Below are 24,541 nucleotides of genomic sequence, written 5' to 3'. Positions count from 1 at the left end.
AGATTAAACTGCCACATGTCTGTAACTCTAGTAAAGTCTCAACCTGGAGGAGGAAACACGACCTCCCAAACAGAGCTGCCGGAAGGGGCGGGGCTATGACGTCACACTCCTGAAGTGAAACTCAATGTTTGTTGTCTCTGTGTTTCTGTCCAAAGAAATATTAACTCTGCTCGTCGGGGTTTTCTCAACAGCTGACCCACAAACTGGTGAGTGACAGCTGATGATATTTACTGTTGTTCAATAACTGGTGTCAACTCAAAACTCATTATTAGGATTATCTCTTGGGAGCATGCAGAGCAAAGGTCAAAAACCACCCAGATCATAGCACACTATGGGACCAGTCTCTCTGCAAAGTTTGACTTTGAAAAAGTGAAGCAGAACAAAGTTAGAGAGGTTTTAGTACAGATAAATTATGCAAAATGGACATTTGGGCACCATCTGTGCAATTTGAATTTTCTCATGTACCAAACCTTTATATTTTAAATTAATGGTCTCAGGACATCTTTCAAAGCGCGGGAAGCTCAGATTTTCGGTTGAACTTAACAATATTGTAAGAAAAATATACTTTAAGTGTAAGTTCTGTGCAATTACATAAATGGACTTCTTTAAACTTTGTTTTCAAACATCTGTTTTGTAGATTTCAAAATGTATGCTCTAAATTAGCATTGAAACAATGTATTTAAAGCACATTTGATAAATACAGAGTTTTAATATACCACATTTTTCGTAATTATTAAGTAAACTTATTCATGCTATTATTTTTATATATTAATAGTGTAGTGGCCATTTGTCCAATGAATCAAAAACAAACATAAATAAAATTGCCACTGACGCACCATGGGTTTGTGGTTTACGCAGCCAAAAGAAAGCATTGTCCATTCAGCATTCCGTTTATCTGATAATTTATTTAACTAAACAAACAAACAAACAAAAGAACAAAGGAACTCCTAACGCTGCCTCTCCTGCGCTGGTAAAAAACATAGGCCTACCCAGGTGCATGCTGGTCCTCTACCTGCCTACTCCTACATATAACCACAGGTGCCCACAGTGTTACCCAATTAACGAACAAATGAACAACCAAAAGACTAAATATATCTAGACAACAACAATAAAGAATTAAACTAACTAAAAACTATCACAAGAAAAAAGCTATTCTAATATATCAAAACATCTAACCTAAATAAGCAAACAACCTGAATGATTAAACAATACTACTTGTCAATAAAACAACTAAATACTAATATCAATTAAATAGCTCCAACACATGGTATTAATCTCCTTGGATTTAAAACAAGACCACAGCGCTGCAGGTAAGAGGCGGAGCCACAGGTAAGAGGCGGAGCCACACTGAAGAGGAGAGCTTCTACGTCACATTCCGGAAACGAAGCGTAAGTTGGTCAGAGTGGCAGAAACACTGCAGTCGAGACAAGTCTCTGCTTTTCTCTCAGAGACGATTCAAAGTGACGTCATCAGGTTTTTGTCAACAACACAACGGAGTCTCTTCCAAACACTGGTGAGTACATCTGATCATATTTACACCTTTAATAACCAGGATGAACACAACACTTTACCTTTACTCAGGCAGGAAGTTCCTCTCTTATCACTTCATACCTGATGAATTATTAACAATATAACTATGGCCGTCTGTCCAAAGTCCCGCTACACAGAAACTCACTTTAACAGCTTTAAACTGTCTCAGGAGGACCAACTCAGAACAACAAGAATCAAGAAAGGACAATTTCATTAAAAAAGTGCTATTTCTTTTTTTTAATCAAGAAAAAGACGGAAAAGACGTGTTTTTAGTTTGAGGCGGGAGATGTAGAGACTTTCTGCTGGCCTGATGTCAGTGGGGAGCTCATTCCACCAATGAGGAGCCAGGACAGCAAACAGGCGTGACTTTGTTGAGTGTTTAGCTCGAAGTGACGGAGTTACAAGCCGGGCTGGGGTATAAGGTTGGACCAGGTCCTGGATGTAGACTGGACCCGATCTGTTTGCAGCTCGGTACGCAAGTACGAATGTTTTGAAGCGGATGCGGGCGGCCACTGGTAACCAGTGATGGGAGCGGAGGAGCAGAGTAGTGTTGGTGAATTTAGGTTAAAGACCAGTTGAGCTGCTGCATTCTGGATGAGCTGCAGAGGTTAAATGACATTAGCAGGTCGACCTGCCAGGAGGGAGTTACAGTAGTCCAGACGTGAGATGACCAGAGCCTGGATCAGAACCTGTGCTGCCTTCTGAGTGAGAAGAGGTCATATTCTCCTGATGTTGTACAGCATGTACCTACAGGAGCGTGTTGTTGGTGTGAAGTTGGGAGAGTTGACTGTTGAGTGTGACACTGAGGTTCCTGGCAGTCGAGGTCGGTGTCAACACAAGTTATTGAAGGTAATAATCAGGTTGTGGGTGGGAGAGCCTTTCCCTGGAAGGAAAAGTAGTTCAGTCCTGTCAGGGATCATTTTCAGGAGGTGTGTGGACATCCACTGAGAGAGGCCCACAGTTAGATGTCATCAGCATAGCTTTGGTAGGAAAAACAGGAGCCGAGAGAGTTGGTGTACAGAGAGAAGAGGAGGGGGCCCAGGACGGAGCCTTGAGGGACTCCAGTAGTGACAGGACAAGGTTCAGACACAGATCCTCTCCAGGTTACCTGGTAAGTGCGGTCGTTGAGGTAGGATGAGAAAAGGGATAGAGGAAAGCCTGAGATACCCAGATCCTGAAGGGAGGAAGTAAGGATCTGGTGGTTCACTGTCTCGGTTGAGTGGCCGGCCTTGAAGCCAAACTGGTACATCACGCCAAGAAGGTTTTTATGGTGGAGAAAGGAGGACACTTGATTAAGGACAGCTCACTTGAGAGCTGGTTGAGGGTGGGTTTCTTTAGGAGACGGTTAACACTCGCCTCCTTCAGAGAGTTAGGGAAGCAGCCAGTTGAGAGGGAGGTGTTAATAAGATGGGTAAGAAATGGAAGAAGGTCAGAGGCAATACACTGGAGAATGTGAGATGGGAAGGGGTCAAGGGGGCAGGTGGTTGGGCGGGCAGAGGTTACCAAGGTAAGAACTTGATTGGGAGACAAGGGGCTGAAAGAGGAAAGCGACGGGGAAGAAGATGAAGTTGATGGAATTCTAGTTATAGAAGATGGATTAGTACAGTGGTTCCCAAAGTGGGGGTCGCGACCCCTAGGGGGGGCGCAGTGGTACTACAGGTGGGTCGCGGCTTCATCACCAACCCACACACACAGACGCACACATACACCGGTAAAACAATATAAAATAACCGACGTGACATGCACTGTGTTCCAACCACGCCACCAGAGCGGCTCATGTCACAGACCGACTGTGGCAAAACCAGCGAGAGCGAGAGAGCGAGCGAGGGAGAGAGAGAGAGAGAGGGAGAGAGAGACACACAGCGACACAGAGCGAGAAAGATACGGAGCGACAGAGAAAGATAAAGATAAGAGAAGGAAGTATGTACAAAGATGGACAGATTTGTGACTGGTCTAAAGCGCAAATCCGATGGAACTTCTGTTACAGCCGCAACAGGCGACGCGACCACCTCGACAACGCCTCAAACTAAGGTAAAGGCAAGGAAATATAGCGAGGCATATCTGTCTCTGGGCTTCACAAGCACTATTGTCGGTCAGGATGAGAGACCCCAGTGTGTTTTGTGTCTTAAAATACTGGCGGCAGAGAGCATGAAGCCCACTAAATTAAAAAGACACCTGAAAACCCACCACCCCGAACATATTAACAAGCACCTTGAGTTTTTCCAAAAACAATTGGAAAACTGTCATGCCCAGCAGAGTCACTTTGAAAAAGCTGCATCTGTCCCCGTTAAAGCACAACTCGCTTCCTACAAAGTAGCCTACAGAGTTGCCCAATGCAAAAAGGCTCACACAATAGCGGAGGAGTTAATACTACCTGCAGCCATTGACATGGTTTCAACAGTTATTGATGAAGCAACTGCCAATAAACTGAAAACTATTCCATTGTCAAACAACACTATTTCAAGGCGTATCGGTGACCTGCAGACATGGAAGAGCAGCTTATTGAAAAGATGAAAGATGGTCGTTTTGCTCTGCAGATGGATGAGGCAACGGACAGCAGTAAAGACAGTTTGTTAATAGCATATGTCAGGTATATTGATGCGGAAGAAATAAAGGAGGATTTGCTTTTCTGCAAATATATACCAAACAGGGCCACTGCAGAAGAACTTTTTTAAATAATTGACGCCTATTTGAAAGAGGCAGATCTGAAGTGGGAGAACTGCGTGGGAGTCTGCACAGACGGGGCTCAGGCGATGGCTGGGAAACGCAACGGACTGCAAGCTCTTATCAGGCGCGTCTCTCCCAAAGCACAGTGGACACACTGCCTCCTTCACAGAGAGGCACTTGCCTCCAAAGAGCTAAGTCCCGAACTGAACTCAGTGTTGACAGATGTCATCACAACAGTCAACTAAAAACCAGACCCCTGAAATCCAGGATTCTAACATCAATATGTGAAGAAATGGGATCCGAGCACACAGCTCTGTTGTGGCATAGTGAGTCTAGATGGCTTTCACAAGGGAAGGTACTGTCCAGGGTTTTTGAGCTGAGGGATGAGATTAGAGTGCTCTTGACTGAAGAAGGGAATGACCTTGCCCACAAGTTTCATGATGAAAACTTCTTACAGAAGCTTGCCTATCTCAGTGATATATTTCAGAAGCTCAATGGACGGAATTTACAGTTGCAAGGCACCAACACTCATCTTCCACAGCTCACAGACAAAATAACATCTTTTACAAAAAAACTGAATATGTGGGAGAGAAGGCTTGCAGAGGGGAGTGTGGACTCCTTTGAAAACCTGAATGCATTCCTAGAAAACAATGAGCTGGAAAATACAATTATTCCATGTATGAAGGCTCATATCTCAGCCCTGCAAAAGCACTTTCACAAGTACTTCCCTGAGGATTCTGCCAAATATGACTGGTTACGAGACCCCTTTCAAGCAACTGCACCTGCAGACCTCAGTACCACAGAGGAAGAGCAGTACATTGACATAACATCTGACTCAACAAGGAGACTACAGTTCACATCCAATTCACTGGCTGTGTTTTGGATTGGAGTGGAGAAAGACTACCCACTACTAGGCCAAAGAGCTATGGGCATACTGTTGCCTTTTGCCACATCCTATTTATGTGAAACAGGGTTTTCTGCAGTTGCTGCAATGAAGACCAAATACAGATCAAAGTTGAACATTGAGAATGAACTGAGAGTAGCTATCTCCAACCAGCAACCCCGCTTTGACAAAATCTGTAAAGCAAAGCAAGCCCACACTAGTCACTGATTGATATATATGAATAGGAATATACATAGGAATATGATCACAAAATAATATGGTCCATGTAGACCTGCACACCTTGTTCATAATTGTGTTATTTTATTGTTTGAGAAAACCTGCTGTTCAATGTGAGGAAATACAGTATATGTTGTTTGCACTTTGTTTGAAATTAAGTTAATTGTATTTACAAATTATTTTATATATTTTTTATTTGATATATATTTTATTATTGCTATTTTTTTTCCCAGTTAAACAAACTGAAGAATAAACTGTGAAGTGATATGTACTTATTTTAGAAAGAAATACAAATATGTTATACAGTTCATGCATTATAATGCAATTCATTAAAAACCAAGAAAAATTTGTCTCTGCTTTTCTCTCAGAGACAATTCAAAGTGACGTCATCAGGTTTTTGTCAACAACACAACGGAGTCTCTTCCAAACACTGGTGAGTACATCTGATCATATTTACACCTTTAATAACCAGGATGAACACAACACTTTACCTTTACTCAGGCAGGAAGTTCCTCTCTTATCACTTCATACCTGATGAATTATTAACAATATAACTATGGCCGTCTGTCCAAAGTCCCACTACACAGAAACTCACTTTAACAGCTTTAAACTGTCTCAGGAGGACTTTAGTAACTAGGAACTGAATCTGTGGTGTTAAGTTCAGTCTCACTCCGACTTTCCTGCTTTTGTTACTGTTCATTGATCACTTCCTCTATTTCCTCTAGTAGTTTCACAATAAGAGTTTTCTACCAGGCTTTTATTGTGAAGCAGCAGGAGGAAATGTGATGTGTTTGTCATCACGTCAGCAGCTTTGTTGTCAGTGCTGTTCTTTAACTCACATTGGACTCATTCTGTGCTGCTTTGCAAGAGGAGCAAGGTTGAGTCTGTCGGCACCACTTTGATCTGGGTTGTTTACTCAAAAGTTAAAAGATATAAAAAGAATCACACGTTTCCTTTTTCAAACAAATAATTAATCTATTTATTATTATTATTTTCTTCCACAATGTGTGTAGATATGGCTTCAAACTTTCTGCCATCTGAAGATCAGTTCCTGTGCTCCGTCTGTCTGGATGTGTTCACTGATCCAGTCACCACACCATGTGGACACAACTTCTGCAAGAAGTGCATCAATGATTACTGGAATACCAACAACCAGAACATGTGTCCAATGTGTAAAAAGGTTTTCTTCTCAAGACCTGAGCTGCTCGTCAACACCTTCATCTCTGAGATGGTTTCTCAGTTCAGACAGTCGGCTCAACAGAAAGCCAGCAGCAGCAGCTCAGAGCAACAAGAGTCCAAACCAGGAGAAGTTCCCTGTGACGTCTGCACTGGAACCAAACTGAAGGCCCTGAAGTCCTGCCTGGTGTGTCTGGCCTCCTACTGTGAGACTCACCTGGAGCCTCATCTGACAATGTCAGGCCTGAAGAGACATCAGCTGATTAACCCTGTGGAGAACCTGGAAGACAGGATGTGTACGAAGCACGATAAACCTCTGGAGCTGTTCTGTAGGACCGACCAGACGTGTGTCTGCATGCTCTGCACTGTGTTAGACCACAAGATGCACAATGTTGTTCCTCTGAAGGAAGAATATGAAGGAAAGAAGGTCGAGCTGGAGAAGACAGAGGCTGAACTTCAGGAGATGATCCAGAAGAGACGACTGAAGATTCAGGAGGTCAAACACAAAGTGGAGCTCAGTGAGGAAGATGCAGACAGAGAGAAAGCAGAAGGTGTTCAGGTCTTCACTGATCTGAAGGAGTCTGTTGAGAGAAAACTGAACGAGCTCATCAATACGATAGAAGAGAAGCAGAGAACAACAAAGAAACAGGCTGAAGACTCCATCAGAGAGCTGGAACAGGAAATCTCTGAGCTGATGAAGAGAAGCACTGAGGTGGAGAAGCTCTCCCTCTCTGAAGACCACCTCCACCTCCTCCAGAGTGTCCAGGCCATAAACATCCACCATCCACCACCCACCAAGGACTGGTCTGAGGTCAGTGTTCCTCCAGCATCATATGAGGGGACTGTGAGGAGAGCTGTGTCTCAGCTGGAGGAGACTCTCAGTAAAAAGATGAAGAAGCTGGTTGTTGAATTTGAGCTGAAGAGGGTCCAGAAGTTTGCAGTGGATGTGACTCTTGATCCTCAAACAGCTCATGCTCACCTCATCCTGTCTGCTGACGGGAAACAAGTGAAACTTGGTGATGTGAGGAAGAATCTCCCAAACAACCCAAAGAGATTTTCTACTTCTCCTTCAGTCCTAGCAAAGCAGAGTTTCTCTTCATGGTTGAGAAATGGAAATCAGTATAAAGCTCTTGCTGGAAAGCGAAGCGCTGGCAAGGACTTCCAGATTCTACTGGCAACACGCACCGCAGTGAAGGTCGCCGAGAGAGCCACTTGGGTTCACGCTTCCCACTGCAACAAGGTCCCTGCTCCTGAGCTCGATCCAAACGAAGCACCAACACCGAGTGACGGACAGCCACCTGCTGCTTCACCTCCGAGGGAGCACCAGTAGACACGGACGAATAGACTCCGCCCTGTGTCTACCATCCAGGGATAAACAGAGGCCTGCTGTAAGATACGTTCCGTGCTACCTCTATCCACGAGACACGTCAACCTGCATGGGTCCACCCAAAGGCGGTTCATCGGCCAAAAAATGTTTTCCTGGAGTAGCAACAGACAAGAAAGAACTGTCCCCTGACTGCTGAAGCAAAGACTGTTTGAACCTTAGGAATTATATTCATCTTTTGTGTATTATCTGCAAGTGTTTTTCTGTACAGAACATTGCATGGCAAAGAGAACAAAGACTAAAATCACAATCACTGCGTTAATAAGTATTTTTACCTAAATATCATAGCTTTAAAATCTTGTTTCATTAAAAAGAAAAATGTAAGTAGTTCCAAAAGAGTGATAAACAGTGCCTTGAGTTTCTCTGTGCTAACAGAGATAACCAATAAGACCAGATTGCTGGGGCTGAATTCCATACAAGTCTGGTTGGCTGATTAAAACTTTTTTGTCGACATGGATGGGCCTGGGCCTAAACCATGGCATCCATTTCACAGAGTATGTGGAACGCGAGGCATTCTTGCTATGGTGTTCGTTGCTTCCCTCATAGTCGTCCTACCATTTGTGTGGCTACATGTTCAACACTTCAAAAACACCGACGACTCTCCGACCGCCTGTAACTCAACCAATTCAACCAGGACACACTCGATTGACCGCTTGTTTCGTTTCAAAAGATCAGACTTTGGTTTGGTTTGGTTACTTTATTAGTACCCGTAGGTAGACTTGGTTTGCAGTAGAAAACAAGGCATCCATCTCGACATACATTACAACAAACACATACAACCGGACAAACATGATAAAAGTACTCAAAGCTACAGATATAATTATAATAATAGTAATGTGTTAACCTGCGTGATGGCTGCGGGAACAAAGCTGGTTTTATACCGCTTTGTTCTGCACCGTGGTACTAAATATCTCCGTCTGGAGGGGAGAAGCTGAAACTCCCTGTGCAAAGGGTGGGAGTCGTCCCTTAAAATGGAGCCGGCTATCCGTTCTAACTGTCTGGTGTTCAGGGACTCTGGACTAAGTTGTGTCTCACCAATCAGCTTGCTGGACCATTTTATAATCTGATGCAGAGAGTTCCTGTTCTTTAAAGACAGGTTTCCAAACCATGACACCAAAGAAAAAGATCAAATTGATTCAATAAAAGCACGATAAAATAAAGTCATAATGATTTTGTTAATATGGAAGTGGGACAGTTTCCTTAAACAAAACAAACGCTGGTGCCCCTTCTTGCACACGGCTTCACAGTTTGCTTCAAAGTTCAGTTTGGAGTCGATAATTGTCCCAAGATATTTACAAGATTGTACACATTCCACAGTCTGACCCTTAATGCATATTACTTCATGTGTGTGGGCATGTCTTCTAAAATCAATGATCATATCTTTGTTTTTCGATATGTTTAATTGAAGATAAGACTCCTCACACCACTTCACAAAGTCGTGGATGACCGGACCGTGGCTGGTCTCATTGTCCTGGAGCCGACTGACAATAACAGAATCATCTGCATACTTTAAAATGGTCCTATTATCATACATACTCTGAGACATATTTGTGTACAGGACGAACATCCCTTGATGATGTTATGGTTCAGGTAAAGACATGAAGAATCGGCTCAGCATAGTTAAAGGAAGCCAACCACATGATTGTCCAAAACATGAGTGCAACCCTTTGTACCTCACGCTGAAGAATCCAAAGTTGTCTGATACTGGCATTTATGTTCTAGGTTCGTATCAGTCAGGTTCTGATCCGGTAGGACAATTTAAAATCCTAGTCCAATCTCCACCAAAAAATCTGACCACGCCCACTCCGACTTTGCCTGCCCAGCCAAATCCAGCCCTACAGAAGGGTCCTTTAGTTAAGTATTGGACCAACATTACTTAAAATGACCTATTAGCTATCGAAGCAGGCTTTGTCATTTCCCTGCCATAGACACACATCAAAGTGACCTTTCGACTGACTTAACAGATCTGACCCTGAAGGACTGAAATGCACTATTGCCCTTTTCAGTTCCTCCACTCCTCCCACAAAACAAGAATGCAAAACTCTTTTCCTGTTGCATCCTCCAGTTCAAAGTACTGCAACTCCAACATCCATCAATATATACCCAAGCAATTATACATGTTTTACACGTTGGGGTCCAGGACCTGATCTAGGCTCTCTGTCCAAAGCTTATTGTCATCATTAATCATTAATGTCCATACGGATGGGTTTAGCGCATCCTCCTTTAACAACCACAGTGTCCCGAGCTGACCTATGGTGGCTATGTGGCGATGACAAACTCCGTCCCAGACCCCCAGTTCAGTGGACAGGAACTTGTGCCTTAGCCCAACTGTTAATGCCATTCCAGATTCTCCCCATAGGAGCAAACCGCCCAACTAAGCAATCTGCAGATGACCGTTTACTCCACCGATCAAAACGAGCACAATCAGGCCCAGGAGGTTCATTTGACTCTCATGTGTACATAGACAGTATTGGTGTACCTAGAGGGGTCCCGGATGAATTTAAGGCTCGTAATCAAATCACTGCAGGGTTTGAATCATTGTTCGTATGGCCGACAATCAACAACAATGTAAATTGGATCAATTACATTTACTACAACCAACAGAGATCTGTTAACTATACCAGAGATGCAGTCAAAGGACTTGCTAAAGTAGATGCTACTTCACTTATGGCATGGCAGAACCGGATGGCTCTGGACATTGTAGAGTTGTAATGGTTTTTTATATATACTTGCACATGTAAATAGGAAAGTCCATGTTTTAAATTAATACATAAGAAAGATATGATAATCAATAAGGAATATTCTGAAGAATGTGTTAGGGAAACATGGGAGAAAAGTCACTGTCACTGTATAAGTATGTTACTGTATAAGTGTAATCACTGAATAAGTATTATTGTAACTGTATGCTGATTGTTTTATGTTTTATGGTTATCATAACTATAAAGATGTCTCAGGTATGAATGGAATGTATTGATCCAAGGAGGCGTGGTCAAAGTAGTGGTCTCCCTAAGTGACCGGAAGATAGGCTTTTATTTTGAAGGAGCTCGTCTTACTGTTTAGGGCCAGGGAAGAGATAAGGGAAGTAGCATCGTGGTTTATTGCTTAGAGAAGTCCGCCTCCTTGTACTGAAAGGCAAATAGCATGCTGTGTAGTTGAGGTATAAGCATGCATACCTAATACTAACCAATGGAGAAGCTTTATGCTCAGTGTATGGATTGTACTTAACCTTTCAGAACTCTGTAAGGCATTTGTCCTCTCACGTGAAGGCGGTAGACAGTTAACTATTTTAAGAGATTTTTATTCATATAAATCGTTATTATAGCCTGTGGACCCAACGACACGTGAGCGCGCCCGGCTGGGACAGAAATATATGCTTATGATCCTTATTCTTTTATTAAATACTTTATATTTTAAATTACTGGTCTCAGGACATCTTTCAAAGCGCGGGAAGCTCAAAGTTTTGGTTGAACTTAACAATATTATAAGAAAAATATACTTTAAGTGTAAGTTCTGTGCAATTACTTAAATGGACTTCTTTAAACTTTGTTTTCAAACATCTGTTTTGTAGATTTCAAAATGTATGCTCTAAATTAGCATTGAAACAATGTATTTAAAGCACATTTGATAAATACAGAGTTTTAATATACCACATTTTTCGTAATTATTAAGTAAACTTATTCATGCTATTATTTTTATATATTAATAGTGTAGTGGCCATTTGTCCAATGAATCAAAAACAAACATTAATCAAATTGCCACTGACGCACCATGGGTTTGTGGTTTACGCAGCCAAAAGAAAGCATTGTCCATTCAGGATTCCGTTTATCTGATAATTTATTTAACTAAACAAAACAAGCAAACAAACTAAAGAACAAAGGAACTCCTAACGCTGCCTCTCCTGCGCTGGTAAAAAACATCGGCCTACCCAGGTGCATGCTGGTCCTGTACCTGCCTACTCCTACATATAACCACAGGTGCCCACAGTGTTACCCAATTAACGAACAAATGAACAACCAAAAGACTAAATATATCTAGACAACAACAATAAAGAATTAAACTAACTAAAAACTATCACAAGAAAAAAGCTATTCTAATATATCAAAACATCTAACCTAAATAAGCAAACAACCTGAATGATTAAACAATACTACTTGTCAATAAAACAACTAAATACTAATATCAATTAAATAGCTCCAACACATGGTATTAATCTCCTTGGATTTAAAACAAGACCACAGCGCTGCAGGTAAGAGGCGGAGCCACAGGTAAGAGGCGGAGCCACAGGTAAGAGGCGGAGCCACACTGAAGAGGAGAGCCTCTACGTCACTTTCCGGAAACGAAACTTAAGTTGGTCAGAGTGGCAGAAACACTGCAGTCGAGACAAGTCTCTGCTTTTCTCTCAGAGACGATTAAAAGTGACGTCATCAGGTGTTTGTCAACAACACAACGGAGTCTCTTCCAAACACTGGTGAGTACATCTGATCATATTTACACCTTTAATAACCAGGATGAACACAACACTTTACCTTTACTCAGGCAGGAAGTTCCTCTCTTATCACTTCATACCTGATGAATTATTAACAATATAACTATGGCCGTCTGTCCAAAGTCCCACTACACAGAAACTCACTTTAACAGCTTTAAACTGTCTCAGGAGGACTTTAGTAACTAGGAACTGAATCTGTGGTTTTAAGTTCAGTCTCACTCCGACTTTCCTGCTTTTGTTACTGTTCATTGATCACTTCCTCTATTTCCTCTAGTGGTTTCACAATAAGAGTTTTCTACCAGCGAACCAGCGGGAGGCTTTTATTGTGAAGTAGCTGGAAGAAATGTGATGTGTTTGTCATCATGTAAGCAGCTTTATTGTCATTGCTGTTCTTTAACTCACATCTGATCTTGGGTTCTTACTTAAAAGTTAAAAGATATTACATTACATTTAATTTAGCTGACACTTTCATCCAAAACGACTTACAATAAGTGCATTCAACCATGGGAGAACAAACTCACAACAACAATCAAGAAAGGAAAATTTCATTAAAAAAGTGCTATTTCTTTTTTTTAATCAAGAAAAAGACGGAAAAGACGTGTTTTTAGTTTGAGGCGGGAGATGTAGAGACTTTCTGCTGGCCTGATGTCAGTGGGGAGCTCATTCCACCAATGAGGAGCCAGGACAGCAAACAGGCGTGACTTTGTTGAGTGTTTAGCTCGTAGTGACGGAGTTACAAGCCGGGCTGGGGTATAAGGTTGGACCAGGTCCTGGATGTAGACTGGACCCGATCTGTTTGCAGCTCGGTACGCAAGTACGAATGTTTTGAAGCGGATGCGGGCAGCCACTGGTAACCAGTGATGGGAGCGGAGGAGCAGAGTAGTGTTGGTGAATTTAGGTTAAAGACCAGTTGAGCTGCTGCATTCTGGATGAGCTGCAGAGGTTAAATGACATTAGCAGGTAGACCTGCCAGGAGGGAGTTACAGTAGTCCAGACGTGAGATGACCAGAGCCTGGACCAGAACCTGTGCTGCCTTCTGAGTGAGAAGAGGTCGTATTCTCCTGATGTTGTACAGCATGTACCTACAGGAGCGTGTTGTTGGTGTGAAGTTGGGAGAGTTGACTGTTGAGTGTGACACTGAGGTTCCTGGCAGTCGAGGTCGGTGTCAACACAAGTTATTGAAGGTAATAATCAGGTTGTGGGTGGGAGAGCCTTTCCCTGGAAGGAAAAGTAGTTCAGTCTTGTCAGGGATCATTTTCAGGAGGTGTGTGGACATCCACTGAGATACGCACACAGTTAGATGTCATCAGCATAGCTTTGGTAGGAAAAGCCAGAGCCGAGAGAGTTGGTGTACAGAGAGAAGAGGAGGGGGCCCAGGACGGAGCCTTGAGGGACTCCAGTAGTGAGAGGACAAGGTTCAGACACAGATCCTCTCCAGGTTACCTGGTAAGTGCGGTCGTTGAGGTAGGATGAGAAAAGGGATAGAGGAAAGCCTGAGATACCCAGATCCTGAAGGGAGGAAGTAAGGATCTGGTGGTTCACTGTCTCGGTTGAGTGGCCGGCCTTGAAGCCAAACTGGTGAGGGCCAAGAAGGTTTTTATGGTGGAGAAAGGAGGACACTTGATTAAGGACAGCTCACTTGAGAGCTTTGGAAATAAAAGGAAGAAGAGAGACAGGTCTATAGTTGTTGACTTCAGACGGGTTGAGGGTGGGTTTCTTTAGGAGACGGTTAACTCTCGCCTCCTTCAGAGAGTTAGGGAAGCAGCCAGTTGAGAGGGAGGTGTTAATAAGATGGGTAAGAAATGGAAGAAGGTCAAAGGCAATACACTGGAGAATGTGAGATGTGAAGGGGTCAAGGGGACAGATAGCTGGGGGGGCGGAGGTTACCAAGGTAAGATCTTGATTGGGAGACAAGGGGGTGAAAGAGGAAAGCGACGGGGAAGAAGATGAAGTTGATGGAATTCTAGTTATAGAAGATGGATTAGTAAATGAGCGTTTGTCTTCCATCTTTTTTATAAAGTAGTCGACAAAGTGGTTTGGTAGAAGGGTGGAAAGATATCAAATGAATCACACTTGTTCCTTTTTAAACAAATAATTAAACTCTGTTTAATAAAATGTTCTTCTTTTCCTCCACAATGTGTGTAGATATGGCTGCTGCAAACTTTCTGCCATCTGAAGATCAGTTCCTGTGCTCCGTCTGTCTGGATGTGTTCACTCATCCAGTCACCACACCATGTGGACACAACTTCTGCAAGAAGTGCATCAATGATTACTGGGATACCAACAACCAGAACATGTGTCCAATGTGTAAAAAGGTTTTCACCTCAAGACCTGAGCTGCTCGTCAACACCTTCATCTCTGAGATGGTTTCTCAGTTCAGACAGTCGGCTCAACAGAAAGCCAGCAGCAGCAGCTCAGAGCAACAAGAGTCCAAACCAGGAGAAGTTCCCTGTGACGTCTGCACTGGAACCAAACTGAAGGCCCTGAAGTCCTGCCTGGTGTGTCTGGCCTCCTACTGTGAGACTCACCTGGAGCCTCATCTGACAATGTCAGGCCTGAAGAGACATCAGCTGATGGACCCTGTGGAGAACCTGGAAGACAGGATGTGTACGAAGCACGATAAACCTCTGGAGCTGTTCTGTAGGACCGACCAGACGTGTGTCTGCATGCTCTGCACTGTGTTAGACCACAAGATGCACAATGTTGTTCCTCTGAAGGAAGAATATGAAGGAAAGAAGGTCGAGCTGGAGAAGACAGAGGCTGAAATTCAGGAGATGATCCAGAAGAGACGACTGAAGATTCAGGAGGTCAAACACAAAGTGGAGCTCAGTGAGGAAGATGCAGACAGAGAGAAAGCAGAAGGTGTTCAGGTCTTCACTGATCTGAAGGAGTCTGTTGAGAGAAAACTGAACAAGCTCATCAATACGATAGAAGAGAAGCAGAGAACAACAAAGCAACAGGCTGAAGACTCCATCAGAGAGCTGGAACAGGAAATCTCTGAGCTGATGAAGAGAAGCACTGAGGTGGAGAAGCTCTCCCTCTCTGAAGACCACCTCCACCTCCTCCAGAGTGTCCAGGCCCTAAACATCCACCATCCACCACCCACCAAGGACTGGTCTGAGGTCAGTGTTCCTCCAGCATCATATGAGGGGACTGTGGTGAGAGCTGTGTCTCAGCTGGAGGAGACTCTCAGTAAAAAGATGAAGAAGCTGGTTGCTGAAGTTGAGATGAAGAGGGTCCAGAAGTTTGCAGTGGATGTGACTCTTGATCCTGAAACAGCTCATCCTCAACTCATCTTGTCTGCTGACGGGAAACAAGTGAAACTTGGTGATGTGAGGAAGAATCTCTCAAACAACCCAGAGAGATTTTCTTCTTGTCCTGGTGTCCTAGCAAAGCAGAGTTTCTCTTCAGGCAGATTTTACTTTGAGGTTCAAGTTAAAGGAAAGACTGACTGGGATTTAGGAGTGGCCAGAGAGTCGATCAACAGGAAAGGAGACATCAGACTGAGACCTCAGGATGGTTACTGGACCATATGTTTAACAAATGGAAATGAGTATGAAGCTTTTGCTGGTCCTCCAGTTCTTCTCTCCCTGAAGTCTCGGCCTCAGAAGGTGGGGGTGTTTGTGGACTATGAGGAGGGTCTGGTCTCCTTCTATGACGTAGAAGCTGCAGCTCTTATCTACTCCTTTATTGGCTGCCCCTTGAGGAAGAAACTCTTCCCATTCTTCTGTCCTGAACATAATGATGATGGTAAAAACTCTGCACCTCTGATCATCTCTCCTGTCCGAGTAAACTAATCACTTCTCCTAATTCCTTCAAGGGAAAATACTCAACCTTGTGTGGGCTACATCTTATCTCCTACATCTTAACTTCTACATTTTATCTTCTATATCTTATCTTAATTATGATTTTATTCATAGACGAGAATAAATGTACACATTTTGTGTGAATATGATGCAGTTTAACTTTACATCTTATTTACTGTGGTGATTGATTTACACGTCATCAAGACACTTTATTAAATGTATCCCGTTACATATAAACACATTGATCTCTTGAACTCTGCATCATGACACTTTATATGGAGAATATTAATTTAAACCTTTGTTAAATCCACATGATTGTATTTCCACTTCCAGAAGAAAGTTCCTTCTTTGAAGACACAAAATACAAGAAGCTGAAGTTTGACTTTGACTAAATCAGCTAAACAAATGATATGTGATGTTCAGCCACAGAAAACATATAAAGCTTAATTTAAGAGTGAGGCCCAATACATGTTTATAGTGTTTACAGAACACAGTATGTGTTATTGTGTTATTAGAGTTAATGAATGCAAATTCAATACATTTTAGGTTTAGTATTTATTAAATAGGCTTGAGTCAAAGATGGCTGCTACTGTCTCGAGGAATGTGAGTATTAATATGACTTGGAGGAGTTGATTCATTGAGGCTGACATGACTTCAGGTTTCAGTAAGACACAATAAATCAATGTGATTGTCTGATATTAAATCATTCACTAATACAGCTTCAGATGACAGAGATCTAATATTTAGGAGTCCACAGTTAATGTTGTGATGGCTCTTGGATTAAATTGGTGCGCCTAAAGTGACACTTTCACATTCAAGCCTGCAGTGTAGACACGACCACATACAAGACATGGTATCTGTCAATCGTCAGTTCCATCTACGACCCGTTAGGATTCATGTCACCATTCACCTTGCTACCAAAACTGCTGTTGCAAGAAACGTGTAGAACAAAACATGTCCTCAGATGACCCTATTCCACAGACATTCTCACAACAATGGACAGGAATGGCTGCTGGACCTGGAGAAGGAACTTAAAGTGGACCGCTGCATCAAACCAAAGGACTTCAGAGGACCCATACATGTACAACCATGGCTATGGCACGGTGTCCTATTTAAGGTTGGAGCGCCAGTATAAAAACGGACATCCTGCATTCATGTTAGACATTAAAACGGACAACAATTCCTCGCCTTGAACGAGCTGCAGGAACGACAAAAGTGGACAAAGCCGCAAAGAAGTTTAGTATCCGGGGACGTGATCATTGTCATGGATCCAACTGCTCCTCGTGGATCATGGGAAGAGTGACCAAAACAAAAAAGGACTTGTACGTGTACTACAGTTAAAGACAACGACAGGACCGTTGGAGCGGCCAATATCCAATATATATATATACATAACATTGTATCACGCGTTGATAACACCTGACGAAGAAAGAAGGAACGAAATCAGACTTGTTTTGTTTTCATGACTCCTTTTTTGATTAATGTAATTGTGCATACCTTCCCAATCATGGGCCGGTGTGTAGGAGCCGTTCGTCATGTCTGTGTATTATATGTTTGAATGTGGAGCTTACCTCAGGTTGACCACAGGTGGGCAGTGTGTATCAGTGTGGCAGGTAGTTTATATATAGGGCACAGGTGCAACCGACAGATGTAATGATGCACGGGTAACCGCAAACAAGACACACCAGAGGGAGACCGGGAAACTAATAGATATCAAGTTGTATTGTCAGTTGTGAACTGTAATTAAACGGGAACATCACCCAAAGATACGAACGGCCTGGGATCTCTTTGTGAAAGCGAGTAAGGAACAGGATCTTCTCCCCCAGCCGAGTTAACGTCAACATCCAAGTTACAATCAGCTTTTTGTGTAGTAATACGGAGGTGCCTGAAGAACCACACAGGTACGGACTCCTCACATCGGCATTAGTTTATCCAAGGTAATTAAACTGCAATTTAATGCATTTATTTTTATGTTAATGCAACACATTTTGAACTCAAAACGACTTTTGAAATCACGAGTCGTCTGATGTGAACCCTCCAAAGTCAAAAGCCTGTTTATTTCCTGTGGGACATCGCAAGGCATTGTGGGATTCCAGGCAATGCAGGACAGACCGGCCACGAGAAACTTGAAGGGTTGAACGTGGCAACATGTTTACTTGATTCTTAACTTCTAACTTTATTTAGCCTGAAACATGTTTCAAAGAGAAAGTGAAGCAGCAGCAGGACAAGAAGTTCAGTCTTTACCTGCTGTGAAGATCTTTACTGGAGTTTCTAGGATGTCTCTTTTGTTCCTAGTTCACAGGAACAGAAATAAAGACACAACCTGCTGGAAAACGTTGTAGGAAGCTGATTTTTAAATGTTTGCTAACTAGAAGCTACTTTCTAAACCGCGATGACACAGCGACCAGCAAGAAGTGGAGGAGGCGTAAATGAATGGTTTCACTTCAGCTCCACCATGTGCTTCCTGCAGTTGTACTGTCTTTCATTTAATAAGAGTTCCCTTTGTGATGTGTTCAGGGGAATCAGCAAGACGTCCTACATTTGAATCACACGCATTGGTTCAACTCGTACAGAACTCGTGTCCTCGGCAGGCTTTGGGGTGTACGGGAGAGACAACTGGGACAAAGGAGATGAGGGTCATGTGACTGATGGAGCCCAATAGCCAGATTACTCCGTGTGGGTCAGAGGGAGGAAAAGGAGATCTCCAAAAAGATCTGGAGATCTCTGCTCTTTCTTTCCTTGTAAACAGAGTCCTGCTGCCTACATGTAAACTGCCCGTTGAGCACAAACATGTCTGAACGACGGCACGTTTGGACCTCCAGAAAACGTCTTTAGAGGAGCCAGAAAGACTTTATTTGATCTTTGTTCCCTCTCTCACACACACACACACACACACCTGTGTAAACACCTGTTTACAGCCCCACATATAACGTTGTAGACATTTTAAACTTCAAATAAATAAATCAGGTGTTTGTTATGGGAACCCATCTCTCTCCCGTGCTCATGTGCCCATCCCCCCACGTGAACCACACCTTCCAGACTAAACAATGCTTCACATCTTCTCACTTTCTCCCTAAATAAACCTTTATTTGTACTTTGCTCTCATTTCACTGTGTGAACACAAAGAAGAGGCGACTGATGAGGAGAATCTCTGTCAGAGAGGCTCTGGACTGAATTTATCGATCCATTTTCAGTGTCTATTCTTTGTATATTCACAGCAGATATCCATGTAAACCACTAGTCTGAGACATTTACAGCTTGTGTTTCAATAACCATATTGATTTAGGGTCATGTGCCTCCCATTCTAATACATTTTTCAATTGTATTGAACAATAATACAATTGAAAGTTTGTTACTGCTAGAGCCCTATTTCTATCATCTCATTTTAGGACGGTTGTTTTTTCCAAATAAACTCAGATATGGTCCTTTGCAGATCTTTTATCAATCTACTTGGGATGTCTTTAGGTATCATTTGCAAGGGGTACAACATTCTAGGGAGTATATTAATTTTAATAGCAGCTATCCGTCCGAGCTAAGAAATTAATCCATTTTAATGTGTTTCAGGATAGGAGACAGATTCATCTTCACCAGATCTTCCAGTTGGTAGGAGATATGGATTCCCAGATATTTAAAGCCATAGAGAGACAATTTAAATGGAGATCTTATGCTGTTATCTGGGTCTCTACTGCCTCCAAGTGGTAGGTCAGTAGATTTACCCAACTTATAAATGTATTACCCAGAGAATAACTTCCAAAAAGTTGAACATATATTTTCCTTTGATTCCATCAACCGCGTTCACAGCGTCTTAAGGAGACCACCAGAGATTATAGGGGGTTGTTTTTGGGGTATTGAATGACCTTCAATAAACGCCTCACATTAGTATAAGAATGACGACCTTGAACAAATCCTGTTTGATGGTGGGGAGGATAGGGTCGAGTCTTTTAGATAAAAGTTTGGACAATTTGTAGTTTTCCACACATTGCCAACTAATTGGTCTCTATGAGGAAGGATCCTCTGGGTTTTTACCTGGCTTTGGTATTAAGGTCATTGCAGCCGTCTGTGTTGATTCAGGTAGTTTATGATTCAAGAAGGAATATTTGTACATTTTACTGAAGAGAGGAATACAAATATCTTTGAAGTCTTTATATATTTCTGGAGGAAAACCATCTGGTCTGCTTCACCAGAGGGGATGTCATCGATAGCTTCCTGTATCTCTACAAATGTAAATTAGCTTATTCAAAGCCTGTTGTTGCTCATTCATTTGTGGAAGGTTTAATGTTCCAAGTAGTTTATTTAAGAGTCACTTTTATGTATTTCTGATGTATATAGTAATTTGTAATAATTGGTAAATATGGCATTAATCTCCTTGGAGTTAAAACAATGGAGGCAAAAAGCCAGACTCCTCTGTGAGTCACAGGGAGGTAAAGGTGAGGTTTTCACCCACAGAGCTGCAGGTAAGAGGCGGAGCCACAGGTAAGAGGCGGAGCCACACTGAAGAGGCGGAGCCACACTGAAGAGGAGAGCCTCTACGTCACACTCCGGAAACGAAACTTAAGTTGGTCAGAGTGGCAGAAACACTGCAGTCGAGACAAGTCTCTGCTTTTCTCTCAGAGACAATTCAAAGTGACGTCATCAGGTTTTTGTCAACAACACAACGGAGTCTCTTCCAAACACTGGTGAGTACATCTGATCATATTTACACCTTTAATAACCAGGATGAACACAACACTTTACCTTTACTCAGGCAGGAAGTTCCTCTCTTATCACTTCATACCTGATGAATTATTAACAATATAACTATGGCCGTCTGTCCAAAGTCCCACTACACAGAAACTCACTTTAACAGCTTTAAACTGTCTCAGGAGGACTTTAGTAACTAGGAACTGAATCTGTGGTTTTAAGTTCAGTCTCACTCCGACTTTCCTGCTTTTGTTACTGTTCATTGATCACTTCCTCTATTTCCTCTAGTAGTTTCACAATAAGAGTTTTCTACCAGGCTTTTATTGTGAAGCAGCAGGAGGAAATGTGATGTGTTTGTCATCACGTCAGCAGCTTTGTTGTCAGTGCTGTTCTTTAACTCACATTGGACTCATTCTGTGCTGCTTTGCAAGAGGAGCAAGGTTGAGAAACAAATAATTAAACTATTTATTATTATTATTTTCTTCCACAATGTGTGTAGATATGGCTGCTGCCAGCAATCTGCCATCTGAAGATCAGTTCCTGTGCTCCGTCTGTCTGGATGTGTTCACTGATCCAGTCACCACACCATGTGGACACAACTTCTGCAAGAAGTGCATCACTGAACACTGGAATGTGAGTGACAGGTGCCAGTGTCCCATGTGCAAAGAGGTTTTCACCACCAGACCAGATTTGAGGGTCAACACCTTGTTCTCTGAGATGGTTTCTCAGTTCAGACAGTCGGCTCAACAGAAAGCCAGCAGCAGCAGTTCAGAGCAACAAGAGTCCAAACCAGGAGAAGTTCCCTGTGACGTCTGCACTGGAACCAAACTGAAGGCCCTGAAGTCCTGCCTGGTGTGTCTGGTCTCCTACTGTGAGACTCACCTGGAGCCTCATCTGACAATGTCAGGCCTGAAGAGACATCAGCTGATGGACCCTGTGGAGAACCTGGAAGACAGGATGTGTACGAAGCACGATAAACCTCTGGAGCTGTTCTGTAGGACCGACCAGACGTGTGTCTGCATGCTCTGCTCTGTGTTAGACCACAAGATGCACAATGTTGTTCCTCTGAAGGAAGAATATGAAGGAAAGAAGGTCGAGCTGGAGAAGACAGAGGCTGAACTTCAGGAGATGATCCAGAAGAGACGACTGAAGATTCAGGAGGTCAAACACAAAGTGGAGCTCAGTGAGGAAGATGCAGACAGAGAGAAAGCAGAAGGTGTTCTGGTCTTCACTGATCTGAAGGAGTCTGTTGAGAGAAAACTGAACGAGCTCATCAATACGATAGAAGAGAAGCAGAGAACAACAAAGCAACAGGCTGAAGACTCCATCAGAGAGCTGGAACAGGAAATCTCTGAGCTGATGAAGAGAAGCACTGATGTGGAGAAGCTCTCCCTCTCTGAAGACCACCTCCACCTCCTCCAGAGTGTCCAGGCCATAAACATCCACCATCCACCACCCACCAAGGACTGGTCTGAGGTCAGTGTTCCTCCAGCATCATATGAGGGGACTGTGAGGAGAGCTGTGTCTCAGCTGGAGGAGACTCTCAGTGAAAAGATCAAGAAGCTGGTTGTTGAATTTGAGCTGAAGAGGGTCCAGAAGTTTGCAGTGGATGTGACTCTTGATCCTGAAACAGCTCATCCTCTCCTCATCCTGTCTGCTGACGGGAAACAAGTGAAACTTGATGATGTGAAGAAGAATCTACCAGACAACCCAAAGAGATTTTCTTCTTGTCCTGGTGTCCTAGCAAAGCAGAGTTTCTCTTCAGGCAGATTTTACTTTGAGGTTCAAGTTAAAGGAAAAACTGACTGGGATTTAGGAGTGGCCAGAGAGTTGAGCAAAAGGAAGGGACCAATCACACTGAGTCCTCTGAATGGTTACTGGACTATATGGTTGAGAAATGGAAATGAGTATAAAGCTCTTGATGACTCTCCAGTTCTCTCCCTGAAGTCTGGTCCTCAGAAGGTGGGGGTGTTTGTGGACTATGAGGAGGGTCTGGTCTCCTTCTATGACGTAGAAGCTGCAGCTCTCATCTTCTCCTTTACTGGCTGCTCCTTCAAGGAGAAACTCCTCCCATTCTTCAGTCCTGGTCTTAATTATGGTGGTAAAAACTCCTCCCCTCTGATCATCTCTCCTGTCAATCAAACTCCTTGATTCTTTTTTACCATCAGAAAGTCCCTGAACAATAATTCATTACCAACAATACATATTCACATTTAAGTAGTCTTCATACATCCAGTGTATTTATACACCAGACAAAGTTTTAATACTACAATACTGACACAGCGGTCAATATGTGGACACCAATCGATTAGAGACATAAAACAAAACAAACTGACGGACTGATACATTTGAAATAAAAAGACGTAATGTCATTTATGGTAATAAATGTACATATTTAGTGATAATATCTCTTGTGAACTTGTGTTCATCTGAATATGATGGGTCAGTAATCATTTGTGTCCCTCAAACAGCTTCAGGGTTAAAACATAAAAGTATCTTTAAGTTTGAGTCACTCTTATAAAGGTTATTTTTCTATTGAAAGGCTTCTTAAAGAGACCTGAGAGCTCTGTGACGCTCTGAGGAGTTGAACTTGATTTAAGAACGTTAAGGTTGTAATTGTACTGATTTACATTTATTTTAGTTTTACATTCTGATCGTATTACTTGTGGACTGTGGGTGTAACTCTGTTGATCTCCACAGATGTTAACAGGGAGGATGTCTTTCCTCCAATTCTATTAAAGGAACATTTAGGGGGATTAATTAGCACCAATGGGATATAATATTCATAACTGTTATAATCAGTGTATTAACATGTTTTGGTGTTAGTAAACAAGGAAGAATAATCCACTCAGTTGAAATCTGCAGACAGACGATGTGGCTTTAAGAGAGATTGCATAAAATATATTCTTTCACCTTTTATACTTTTTTTACTTTTGACCTTTTATTCCATAAAATGTCCATATTGTCTGTACTACCTTTTCTTCTTCTTCATGTTTTCAACAAAAATCTTTCAATGGCGGTTCTGTCTGTGTATTAATACCATAATTACTAAATAGCATTGGTTCAGAAGGCTTCCTGTAGTCCATGACAGATTGTTTAACATAAGTAACTTATTCAAGCATTGAATCCTAAATCTTATTTCCTTATCTCTAAAACTCTGCTACAAGCAAACTGCCTGATTTATTAATTTTTTATCAGAAATGTATTGAGCAATAACCATGAAGCATTTTCTACAACATATGCACATATTCATAAGAGTGTAAAGATATGACCTCTCTGATGAACTCCAATGTTCTCATCTGGACTCCTGCAGAGACGACACAATTACTTACCTGAGCTTTCTGGTCCACTCAGTATTACAGGGGTCCTTAACCTGTTGAGGTGGTTGTATCTCCTTAAAACATTAATACAGAGAGAGAAGTATGGATGAATATCTTAAGCTGCAGTAAACCTGTCAACTGGATTTCATTATAATCACAAGGCACAACATGGCTTTGAAAACGTGGGTATAATAAATTATTACATGTTTTATGGGACTATAGAGAATGTTTGATGTTTCTGCCTGAAAATAAATGACTGAAAGTGGAATAAAAAAAAGATGTTTGAAGAGTCCGAGTGAAATAGTTTGTAATAAAATACTTGTAATATCTTATTATATGAATAAGATGTCTTTATTATGTCAGTGTTGGAAT

General features: G+C 42.3%; 3 protein-coding genes across 5 annotated transcripts; all 3 read left to right on the top strand.

Moving 5' to 3' along the window:
- The first annotated feature begins 95 nt into the window (after window positions 1-95).
- On the top strand, window positions 96-24,541 carry LOC117750049 (E3 ubiquitin-protein ligase TRIM21-like). Of its 2 annotated transcripts, none has more exons than XM_034560952.1 (2): window positions 96-206; window positions 21,349-24,541. In XM_034560952.1, exons 1-2 carry the CDS (start codon window positions 125-127, stop codon window positions 22,998-23,000), a joined length of 1,734 nt encoding a protein of 577 aa, XP_034416843.1. In that variant the 5' UTR covers window positions 96-124; the 3' UTR covers window positions 23,001-24,541. The 2 variants fall into 2 exon arrangements, with proteins under 2 accessions (XP_034416843.1, XP_034416930.1); XM_034561039.1 differs by lacking the exon at window positions 96-206 and adding an exon at window positions 20,465-20,845 and having other exon boundaries at window positions 21,349-24,528.
- On the top strand, window positions 1,373-7,823 carry LOC117731180 (E3 ubiquitin-protein ligase TRIM47-like). Its single transcript, XM_034533361.1, has 2 exons — window positions 1,373-1,513; window positions 6,331-7,823. Exon 2 carries the CDS (start codon window positions 6,333-6,335, stop codon window positions 7,821-7,823), a length of 1,491 nt encoding a protein of 496 aa, XP_034389252.1. The 5' UTR covers window positions 1,373-1,513; window positions 6,331-6,332.
- LOC117751142 (E3 ubiquitin-protein ligase TRIM21-like) lies at window positions 5,710-16,827 on the top strand. Of its 2 annotated transcripts, none has more exons than XM_034562854.1 (2): window positions 5,710-5,750; window positions 14,509-16,827. In XM_034562854.1, exon 2 carries the CDS (start codon window positions 14,511-14,513, stop codon window positions 16,158-16,160), a length of 1,650 nt encoding a protein of 549 aa, XP_034418745.1. In that variant the 5' UTR covers window positions 5,710-5,750; window positions 14,509-14,510; the 3' UTR covers window positions 16,161-16,827. The 2 variants fall into 2 exon arrangements, with proteins under 2 accessions (XP_034418745.1, XP_034418652.1); XM_034562761.1 differs by lacking the exon at window positions 5,710-5,750 and adding an exon at window positions 12,206-12,345.

The sequence above is a fragment of the Cyclopterus lumpus genome, chromosome 1 (assembly GCF_009769545.1).
Source record: "Cyclopterus lumpus isolate fCycLum1 chromosome 1, fCycLum1.pri, whole genome shotgun sequence".
Taxonomy (NCBI): domain Eukaryota; kingdom Metazoa; phylum Chordata; class Actinopteri; order Perciformes; family Cyclopteridae; genus Cyclopterus; species Cyclopterus lumpus.
This window is presented reverse-complemented; position numbering and strand designations above follow the sequence as displayed.